Genomic DNA, 11,785 nt, shown 5'->3' on the forward strand with positions numbered 1-11,785 from the left:
TACAAAACCAAAGCTCTACTTTATTTGTTATATAAAACTGACTTGCAATCAACATGATTGGATTTAATTCCCTGTTTAAGAATCTAATAAATTTTGGGTAGTGATTTCAATCGCTTAGACCAAAGGGTTTTGATTTGGCTAACAATTTCTTAAACAATTGAAATTCCGCAATTTTCACTTGGGGCACACACCAAGAAATTTCCCATAGTTCTTAAGATTTTGAAACTGTGAATTAAATAATGGTATACATTTTACAAACATACAAACTGTAATCATTCAATAGTCACAACTTAATAATAACACAATCAGAAACTACATTCGCTCTGTTTAATATATGAAAGACACTGATATTTATCACTTATTGTTAGCTGTCTGTAAAGTTTGGTTTTCTTTTCTCTGAGAAAGCTGTCATGCCTTCTTTTCTGTCATTCTGTAAATAAAAAAATGAAACTTGTTCCATTACAATATTCCCTAAATTTTAAAAGTTTAAACTAAATGTAATTAAATCAGACCAATTAAGTTTCTTGTACAAAAGCACTCTATGTATGATAGCATTAAATGATCATTTGGCTATGTATATTAATTATTATTTTTTAATTTATTACAATTTTGGAACATATCATTGAAATCTTCTGACAAGAATATTGGCAATGTTTAATAGCTCAAACCATTGCATCATAATTCTATGTTAATTCAAACTTTATCAGGTTTCAATGTTAAAAAAAATGTATAGACTACTCACTGTTGCAAATGAAGCATGAAATATTCTCTTTTCAAAATGGAGACCTTCTTTTAATGACATTTCATATGCTGAAAAAGAACAATGAACCACACAAAGTTAGGTAACACACTTACAAAAAAACAGATGTCAACCTGTTTCAGATCTGACACTAACATGATTTGCTTGTTGACGATTTTTTTCTCAGTCAGCTTCATGATATACTTTTTATCCGGCGGAGGACATTTCAGTGCATTGATAGGACATTTTAGCGCCTGATTTTTAACACATTTGAGCGAAAATTAAAATTGTCAAAGCCCATTTTAGCAAAATATTTTTAACCCATAATAATATACTTAGTATAATAAATAAAAAACTTTAAAAGACTCAAGACAGCACAATATAAAACATATGATTTCCATTGAAATACAGCATATAATGTCTAAAAGATTTAATCAAATGCTAAAAATTCCTCCTAGCCTGGAATTTAGATCCTAGAGATCGTATGTAATGGGCTCTGGATATACCCCTGCACAATACTCTTGATTTGCATTAGAAACTGTTCTTTCTCTTTCTCTTTTCTAGATTGTGATGCACATTCGTCTATACTTCATATTTTTGTACATGTTTTTGTTTGCAATTTGATAATAGTTTCAAGAAAATCGTAAATAGCTGGGTGACAACTATAACATTGCTCATTATAATGGCCACGGAATGACTCTGGACCATTATTTATTCCCTTTGTATTACCGGTACACTGAACTTCTGCCCGGCGCTTAGTGAGTGTTTTTCAACCAGATAAGTTTTCGCTAAAATGGGCTTTCAAAAATACAGGTGAACGGATTAATCGGGCGCTAAAATGGGCTCTAATGTTGGCACTCAAATGTCCCCTAGTAGTTCAAAATTTTTCGCTAAAATGTGCTGCGCCCTTTATATCATACAAAAGGGTTAATGAAAGAAAAGAAAACCATGCTTTTAACTTAAGTGGATACTTACTACTTTGAAGTAAAATAATCATAATAGTAGTAGTTTTTTAAAACATCAAGAAAAGTTATAAACACAATTTGTTTTTCTATCAAATTTAAAGAAAAACAACTTACATGCATTTACAGCCTCTTTACACATGGCTGTAGTTATCTTTGAATAACTGGAGATTTTCTCTGCTGTTTTGATAGCTTCATCAACCAATTGGTCCACTGGGAAAATTTTACTTACTAGGCCTACAGTAAATTGATTCAAATAAATAAAAAAAATTATCAACCTGAGTTTCCCATGACATCAAATTAATATACAAGTTTTTGTCTGCTTAACATATGTAAATAAGACCAGAAGTTTCATAGGGGTAACAATCTGAACACACTCATTCCAAAGTTTTTTGAGAACATTAAGTTTTGGAAAAAGAGCTGTTGAGAAAAATTGAACATTTTGTTTAGTTGCATGCAACTTTTTTTGGTATAAAAATGAGCATTTCCAGTATGTTTCAAACTTTGATTTGCACTTTACAATAATATATAGGAATCTTTAAAATATGGTAGACAAAATTCACCGTTTCTGAGTAGTATATCAAACTGGATGTTCTTCCATGGATTCAGACTTCGGCTGTTGTCTGCTATATGGTCGGGTTGTTGTCGCTTTGACACATTCCCCATTTCCTTTCTCAATTTTATTCAATATACTTTTTCTTTACCGAGTAGACTTGGTTCAAGAAATGTTTGACTTTAATATAGTATTCTCTTTTCAGATATTTTATGCCATTATAACTAACTTACTCAGAGGCAACAGTAGTTTACTAAGGTTCAAATTTAATAAATCCCATTAAAAATATTAAAAGAATAGAAATAATTTTGAGACGTATGGATTCTATGGAAGTATGGACGTACAGAAGGTCTAGGGTAATACTTAATGCGCCTCTGCTACAGGGAGGGCATAAAAATAAAAGAAATACTCCAATTGCTATCAAGTATTGTTATTGATATTTAATTAAACATGTGTTGATTGTAAGGTTAATGATTTTTTTTTTACCTGCATGACATTTTATTCATTAATAATTTTACATTTAATCAATAGAATATTGTCAACTTAGATAGTTGTCACAGGTGTACAAACTTTAAATGTTATATTTAAGTAGTTATAAATTAACAAGAGTACTGTAAGCTGTTATATTATTCTATACTAATTTATAAATCATTTTTTAAAATAGATGTATGTAAAATACCATTTATAGGAATTTATGTTGTTAAAAAACTAACATAATACTGTTATTGACCTGCGGACTGCAAAATATAGATCATTCACAAAATGCTTTAGATATTAGAAGAATGCATAAATTTCAAGATTTTCATTTATCCACCTGAACCTACATAATTTTATATCATCTTGAATATGCATGATATAATTGTCAATAGATGATAAGCAACTTTTATCATATGTTTAGTAGTAAATACAGTAGTTTTGCATATTTGATAAATAGCCTGCTGTTATCGCGAAACTTTGATGCGCACCCTTTATCACATACCCTTTATCACACCCCTACTTTTTTTTTTTTTTTTTAACATAACGTCAGGTTTTTTTTGTTTTTTTTTGCTTAAGAAAATTTTCCTCAAAATAGGTAAATTTTTTGAATGACGTCATTGTTTGGTATGTGACGTCACGAACGTCAAGTTTTCATATTGTATGTGACGTCACGAACATCAAGTTTTCATATTTTTTGGCACACTAATTAAATGCAACTATAAAAAATACAAAACACACAAATAAATACAATAATAAACAAAATATTTTTAAAACAACAGCCCGCAAATTGTAAGGCAACCCAGGTGCTTCGGATAAGTAATTGAGCAGTTCTGTTAAGGCCTTTTAAACAAGACAAAAGTAGAACTGAAGGTAACCCAGCGCTATTGATCAGAAAACAGTTCATATTATATACGGTAATACTCTTCTGTTGAAATATATGATAAAGCGTATAATACATGGCAAAATCCGTATCACATGCCGTATCACCCTGGACCAATATCATCCCTCGGGCCTAAAGGCCCTTGGGCTGATATTGATGTCTCGGGATGATACAACATATGATACGGATTTTGCCATGTATTATTCTCTATAAAATATATTTTTTTAGTGTTGAGATGATACTGTTGGACATCTTGTATGCATACAGCATCTAAATTGTAGTAAATTTCTTTGCAAAACTCTTTACAGTGCATTGTCTGTTATGTTAGTGGTAGTTGTATGAAAAGAACATGGAATTAACTAACCTGCCCTTTCTGCATCAACAGCAGACATTCTATCAGCTGTCAGAATCAATTCCATAGCTTTTGATTTGCCAACTGCCTTTGTTAATCGTTGTGTACCTCCAGCACCTTAAATAACATAAGCATTTTTTATAGGTATTTCATAGTTTGTGGTGAAAATTGTTTCGAGTGACTGCTATTAGTTATCAGCCCGCATAGATTTTGTATTATATGTAGAACTTCAGTTTAAATATTAAACACTTGACAATGTGACTTACAGAATTAGGGTATTGTTAATTTTCACCAGGTTTGTACTTACCCTGTACATGAGTAACACGACAGGGGCCAAATCTAAAGCATTGTTTGTATACTGTTGTATGTCTTTCAGTCTTGGTTTTGCCATTGCACTGTCAGTTTTTTTTCAGATTTATGAGTTGAATAATCTTTAGGTATCGTTACTGCTCTCATAACAAAATTTTAAATGAATAAAAGTTTTAAGACTGTCATCTTTTGGCAAATGGTCACTCGCAAAGATCATTTTTCAATACAAATCTATATAACCATGTCAATTATTTTTTTAAAACTATATGTCCATAAACACAGAGCAGATTGTACCCTAATTAACCACAACCCCAAAACTTATTTGAGGTAAACTAACTTATCACTTATGTTTCAAATAATTGTTTTACGACCAGTCAGGGGATATTTAATATGCTGTGTACATGTACTTTGCAAAGTCTACAATCTATGCATTATGTTTTTAAGATACCTGGTATCGTCCCCAGTGTAATTTCTGGTTGACCAAACTGTGCTTTCTCTCCAGCATAAATTATGTCGCACATCATGGCTAATTCACATCCACCACCAAGCTGTAATAATATACAATTTATTCAATTTAGAAAATAAGAACAACCTTGCTTAACTAATTAATTTTAAATTTTTCACACGGATACCATATGATCAAGAAGAAGGGTATAGCAACTATAAGGCTTGATACAGCCTTTAACAATGAGCAAAACTAATACTGCCTATAAAATGACCCATGTAAATCAAGAAAACATTAAAGAAAAAACTATTAAACAGCAACAAACCTAAATTTTAGCTGTGAATCAGATGCTCCGCAGGGCACAGCTTTAGATGACCGCAGAGGTCGTACCCTGAACGGTTTGGGCAAGTATGGACACAACATTCAAGCTGGATTCAGCTCTAAATTTGGATTGTGATTAAATAGTTGACACAGCATAGGTTTCTGACACAGAATGAATGTGGTCTAATGTAATTAAAATGTTTTTTTTTTTGCTTTGGAGCAATTCAGTATGCTGTTGAATATTAATCCATTGATATTTGAAGAAATTTTCTTTTTTGCCTTTCTGAAATCTGAAATCTGAATAATTGAACCCCACCAATTTTTTTCACCTCCCCCTTTCCCTTATTCCAAAAATGATCTCAATTCAAATTTCTTATGGATTTTTCAACAATAACTACTCCTTTAAATACATCATAAAATATAAAATGTCATACAGTCATGATTTAAGTTGATTTAACTACTATTCTGGACAAAGAAAGATAACTCCGATGCAACATGTTATATTGGCAAATTTCCAATGAAGTTCATTAAACTAAAGTTTTTGGCAAATTTCCAATGGAATTTATTTATAATAAAGTTTTTGGCAAATTTCCAATATACATAACTTAAGAGCAGTTTAGGTGAGATATTCAAATGAGTTTTAATTACCAACCTTACACTGCTTTTAAATTATGTTTTGTACTTAAGTAATTGTCCATTAACCTGGAAACCCTTTCCCCCCTTTTTTGCACCTTATTCCTTAACGGTTTGAGTCATAACTCCCAAAGACAATTCTTACCATCCCTTTGTGGTATTCCAATATCCAAAATACAAGGTTAGATTCATCATATCAAAGAACCCAAAGAATTCAATTTTTGATGAAATCAAATAAAGTTCAATTTTGGACCCTTTAGACCTTAATGTGAACCAATTTGATAACTGGTCCTAAATATTAAAAATCTAAATACATGGTTAGATTCAGCATATTGAAGAACCCCGTATATAAATTTTTGTTGCGGTAGCACTCCACAGTTAGAAAATAAAATTAAAAATGAGCCACAAAATGTCTCCTATTACTGGATTTCTAATACATTAACCTAATTGTTTGTGTTGTACATGTGCATATGTATGTAATCAGTATCTTCCATAAATTTGATTTTCAAAAGTTAAAAGGGTGAAAATTAATTCCTTTTATGTGTATCCATGGCAACATTCTGCATTTATTTACCATAAAATATTGCAAAAAGGGGGGTGAACATGTCACATATCCCCCCAAAATTTGGATCAAACTAGAATTTCAATGCCTTTGAGTGATACCTTTTTAGAAACTGTTTTCATAAATCTTCCTAATGATCAAATAAAAAATGGGTGTCTTTCGCCTAATTTTTTTCTTAAAATCCAATCACAAAGTTCGTGCGATAAAAAGTTGGAAAAAAAACATTACAATAATTGTCGGATCAATGTATGGTATGGACATGCAAATACGGACTGTCATACAGAAAACAGCCTATATTACATACATTACATAACCTTGATGTTCATATAAACCCAATACAAAGGCTATTTTAATACTCAGCTATCCAAAAATTAATTTTATTGCACACTAGCTCTCATATTTGAAAAATCCACAGGGCCAAAATGCGAAACTACACACCTAACTGTGGAGTGCTATCTGAAATCAAACAAAGTTTAATTTTGGACCCCCAACTCGGACCAACTTGAAATAGATGGCTACTATGAATGCTTTCCCCAAAACGAATCTTTGGAGGAACCAATTTCTAATCATTTCGACTGGGCCCATAATAAAAAAAACTAAGTACATGTTTAGATTCAGCATATCAAAGAACCCCAAGAATTCATTTTTTTTTAAAATCAAACTAAGTTTAATTTTGGACCATTTGGACCTTAATGTAGACCAATTTGAAAACGGGACCAAAATTTAAGAATCTAAATACACGGTTAGATTCAGTATATCAGAAAACCCCAATAGTTCAATTTTTGATAAAATCAAACAAAGTTTAATTTTGGCCCCTAATTCGCTAAATTCCCTAATTCCTGAAATCAATCCCAACCTTCCTTTTATGGTCATAAACCATGTGTTTAAATTTCATAGATTTCTATTTACTTATACTAATGTTATGGTGCAAAAACCAAGAAAAATGCTTATTTGGGCCCATTTTGGCCCTTAATTCCTAAACTGTTGGGACTTCAACTCCCAAAATCAATCCCAACCTTTCTTTCGTGGTCATAAACCTTGTGACAAAATTTCATAGATTTCTATTGACTTAAACTAAAGTTATAGTGCGAAAACCAAGAAAATGCTTATTTGGGCCCTTCTTGGCCCCTAATTCCTAAACTGTTGGGACCAAAACTCCTTAAATCAATTCCAACCTACCATTTGTGGTCATAAACCTTGTGTTTAAATTTCATAGATTTCTATTGACTTATACTAAAGTTATAGTGCGAAAACCAAAAGTTTTTGGACGATGACGACGATGACATTGACGCCAATGTGATACCAATATACGACCAAAATTTTTTTAATTTTTGCCGTCGTATAAAAAGTCTCCACACACATATATGGTAATTGAAATTCCAATTTTAACTTTATCCATATACCTATTTAAACAATTATTTTCAAATTATGAGGCAAAAAAATAAATTGTCAAAAAAGTCAGTTAAGGGCAATCACTTGATAGTAGTCATCTGCTAATTTTAGTACAAATGTTATTGCTTGACATTCTAAACATTCTAAACATTTTCAACCATGTACAATTTTCCATTTTGCCATGGATTTCAAGATATGCTCACGTTACACCTTTGTTTATTTTTAGCTGTGTTGGCCATGTTGGTTGATGGACCTAAAATATAGAATCTTAAGATCAATCATGTATCAAATGATAACCTGAATAATTCAGTCATTATATTCTGCTGATCTACAATAGCTTGTTTGGAAGAAAATTAGACAAAGAGAGGGATTGAATTATTCAAGTTGACCAAATGATAGCAAAATCTCATCATTGTCTTCTAGGCCAGATGAGCTACAATACAGAACTTACTGCATAGCCATTAACAGCTGCTATTATAGGTTTTTTACATTGCTCCACTGAATTCCATTGTGACAAAAAGCTTTTATACCATACATCAGAAAAGTTCTGTCCTTCCATCTCTTTAATGTCAGCTCCAGCTAAAACCAGATAAATGTAAATATATATACCAGGTATATACAAAATCTATGACTGTTAGTTCACAGATTGCATGATGTAATATGCACTTGTTTATCTAATAACATTAAAGCTTCTGTTGATAATGTCAGAGAAAATGAATTGTTTGTTAGCCCAAAATACTTATTTAAGGAAACCCCCTAGATGTCAAGGAAGTATTAGATTGATTCTAACAGCATGAATGGTTACAGAATTGTTGCCAGATGTGTTTTCGGAAACTGAACTATTAATCTGAATTTTTTGTTAGCCCAAAATTTCTATTTTATTGAACATATTTTTATGAAAGGCATGTTTACATGTATGTATAACATATCTATTTTACTGAATATATTTTAATGAAAGGCATGTTTATGTATTCTTTTCTATTCATCAATCACAAAAAAAGTTTTTTTCTCCATTTTTTGGTTTTATCATGTTTATGGAATATAATGAAAAGCTATCTAAATTTCTATGTGAGTGAAATTTATAAAAATTCTGAGCATCTATCATATGTTTTAATCTATTGACTTTCTGATATGGTTTCTTTATAAGTTGTAATTTGGCTTTGGACTAGCTTTCATTAACTCGGAGTACTCTCAAATCAGTACTTTGTTGTCTTGAGTCTCATGACAAATATTTTGGTTATTAGATCATTTATCATAAAAAATGTTACCTGCAAAAGCTTTATCCATGCCTGTGAGAACAATACATCCTATATTTGTGTCAGCTTCAAATTCTTTCAGAACTTGTCCAACTTCAGTCATTAAGCCATCACATAATGCATTCAGGGCTTTTCTCCTATTTAACTGGATCAAACCAACATTTTTCTTTTCACCTTTCACATCTTTAATAATATACTCTAACTGTTGTCCTGAAATTAAGAATGGCACAGATGTGAGATATAAGTTAGTATCCCATAAAAGATTTAACTAGACATGCTCGTTGGATAACCACTGTGGATGTTAACTATGTTTACCATTCAGTAAAGGCACATGATCATGTGCGAGGGTTAGAATTAGTTTATTTTAGATCTCACCCCCATCTGTTTATCTGAACAATGGCTACTAAATGTCCTTAAAAGGATTAAAGGTTAAAAAAAAGATTCATGCTTTTAACATCCTTTATGCTTTGAAAACAAATTCAGAAGAGTTTTCTTATGTCCCTAAGGCCTATGTTTATTTATGTATCTATTTAATATATTATACCAATACCTAAGGTAAGAAGGCTTAAACATTAACATACAAATTCAACCCACAATATTCTTTATCTATTTCAATAGATTTGCGGTTGTTAATTATTATAATAGGCACAAACTTTAAAAAAGAAATACAGAGAACTTATTGTACTTCATGGAATAATGCAGTCCATTCAAAGTTTGTGAGTGTGATGTCTACTTCCATCATCAATAATGAATTGACAAAATTTTATCTAACAAGGGGTGAAAACTATGCTAATAGAAACTAAAGAAATGTCTTTTTAAGTTTAAACATTTTTTTGTATAATTTTATGAATATGGTGCATAAAATAAGTCACAGGTGAGCATATGTACAATATTTAAATTTCCTTCATCATGATTGAATTTATGTTGAAACTCTGTATTAATATGAATGCCAAAATACAACTTTCAAGTTAACATTAGCAATGATCCTTGAAAATAATGTCATGGTCAGATGAAACCTGCAAGTTGGACATGCAAATCTAACAATCATTCCATAAACTAAGTATATATAGTGGTCCTATTACTTTTCAGTCATGTATCTACATGTACACTGATGTACATGTAAAATATGTCTTAACCAAAATAAAATTAATCACTGATCAATTAAATGAGGTTGAGTTTCACATTTAGGTGAACTATCTCTGGACATGCTGAACGACAACATGGACATGTAGAATAGTAAAATCAAGGACAATGGACATATCAAAGACAGAAACTTTGTAACATAAGGTACATTGTACATGTATCTGCAATCAACTTTACAAGTGTAACTGAGAGTATGAATTTCATTACCAAATTTCTCGTCTCCACCGGGACTCAAACCAGGGATTTCTGTGTTATAAGGCAACTGTTAACTGACCGAGCTAAAAAAGTACTTCCTTTGGCTCAGCTCAACAGCTTACAGCTGACTTAGTATATACCAAATTTCTTAGGGAATATCAATCACGTCACACAAGGTATGAAGCATCTATGTCTTATAGAAACATTATGAATTATACAGCTTTATACAAACAATGAACTCTCTTGCTGGCAGTTGCTGCTGTCCAATTGTTAACCCAGTGCCTGGAATTCTGTGACCAAATTTAACACAGAAAAGATTAAGAACTAGAGGCTCTAAAGAGCCTGTGTCGCTCACCTTGGTCATTGTGCATATTAAACAAAGGACACAGATGGATTAATGACTAAATTGTGTTTTGGTGATGTTGATGTGTTTGTAAATCTTTTTTTACTGAACATTCTTGCTGCTTATAATTATATCTATCTATAATGAACTCGGCCCAGTAGTTACAATGGAAAATATTTTGTAAAATTTTACAAAAATTTACAAAATTTATGAAAATTGTTAAATATTGACGATAAAGGGCAATAACTCCTTAAGGGGTCAACTGACCATTTTGGTAATGTTGACTTATTTGTAGATCTTACTTTGCTGAACATTATTGCTGTTTACAGTTTATCACTATCTATTATAATATTTAAGATATATAACCAAAACGAGCAAAATTTCCTTAAAATTACCAATTCATGGGCAGCAACCCAACAACGGGTTGTCCGATTTATCTGAAAATTTCAGGGCAGATAGATCTTGACCTAGCTGATAAACAATTTTACCCCATGTCAGATTTGCTCTAAATGCTTTGGTTTCAGAGATATAATCCAAAATCTACATTTTACCCCTATGTTCTATTTTTAGCCAAGGCCGCCATCTTGGTTGGTTGGCCGGGTCACCGGACACAATTTTTAAACTAGATACCCTAATGATGATTGTGGCCAAGATAAGTTAAATTTGGCCCAGTAGTTATGGAGGAGAAGATTTTTGTAAAAGTTAACAGACAACAACGGACGACGGACGCAAAGTGATGAGAAAAGCTCACTTGGCCCTTCGGCCCAGGTGAGCTAAAAAAAAAGGGGGTTCATGTTCTAAAAAAAGTCTATGTAGTCTTTAAAAGAGATTCCCCATACCCTTTACCTGTATTACCAAACTTGAAAAATGAAGATGCCTTCTATATTCTTAAATATAATCAAATTACCATGTTAATTTAGACTGATAAAAACTTTATGTTGATGAACTTTGGACCTTATCCTTTTATTATCTCCCTTGGTGAATCCATAGTTTATTTTTGGGGATTTCGGCATGTTCAAAAAATACCTAAACAAAACAAAGTAATTTAATATTTAGATTATACCACTCGACATCAGCCTGGTGAAGGTGGTAGCATGACAGTTCTTTAATGCTGCAGAATTTCTGGAATTTAAAAGCAGTCTTCTCAAACCATTTCCAAGGACTTCCATCTTGCTAACCTTGACCTTTATGTCAACAGGAAGTGCTTCTCATGTACAATGGGG

At 31.7% G+C, this 11,785-nt stretch overlaps 1 protein-coding gene across 1 annotated transcript; it reads right to left on the reverse strand.

The window, feature by feature from the left end:
- On the reverse strand, nucleotides 1–11,772 carry LOC139489662 (enoyl-CoA hydratase, mitochondrial-like). Its single transcript, XM_071276309.1, has 8 exons — nucleotides 11,626–11,772; nucleotides 8,894–9,091; nucleotides 8,077–8,204; nucleotides 4,721–4,820; nucleotides 3,976–4,080; nucleotides 1,819–1,938; nucleotides 743–810; nucleotides 1–430 (listed from the first exon to the last, which is right to left on the reverse strand). Exons 1-8 carry the CDS (start codon nucleotides 11,729–11,731, stop codon nucleotides 365–367), a joined length of 891 nt encoding a protein of 296 aa, XP_071132410.1. The 5' UTR covers nucleotides 11,732–11,772; the 3' UTR covers nucleotides 1–364.
- Nucleotides 11,773–11,785: the final 13 nt, after the last annotated feature.

The sequence above is a fragment of the Mytilus edulis genome, chromosome 9 (genome assembly GCF_963676685.1).
Source record: "Mytilus edulis chromosome 9, xbMytEdul2.2, whole genome shotgun sequence".
Taxonomy (NCBI): Eukaryota; Metazoa; Mollusca; class Bivalvia; order Mytilida; family Mytilidae; genus Mytilus; species Mytilus edulis.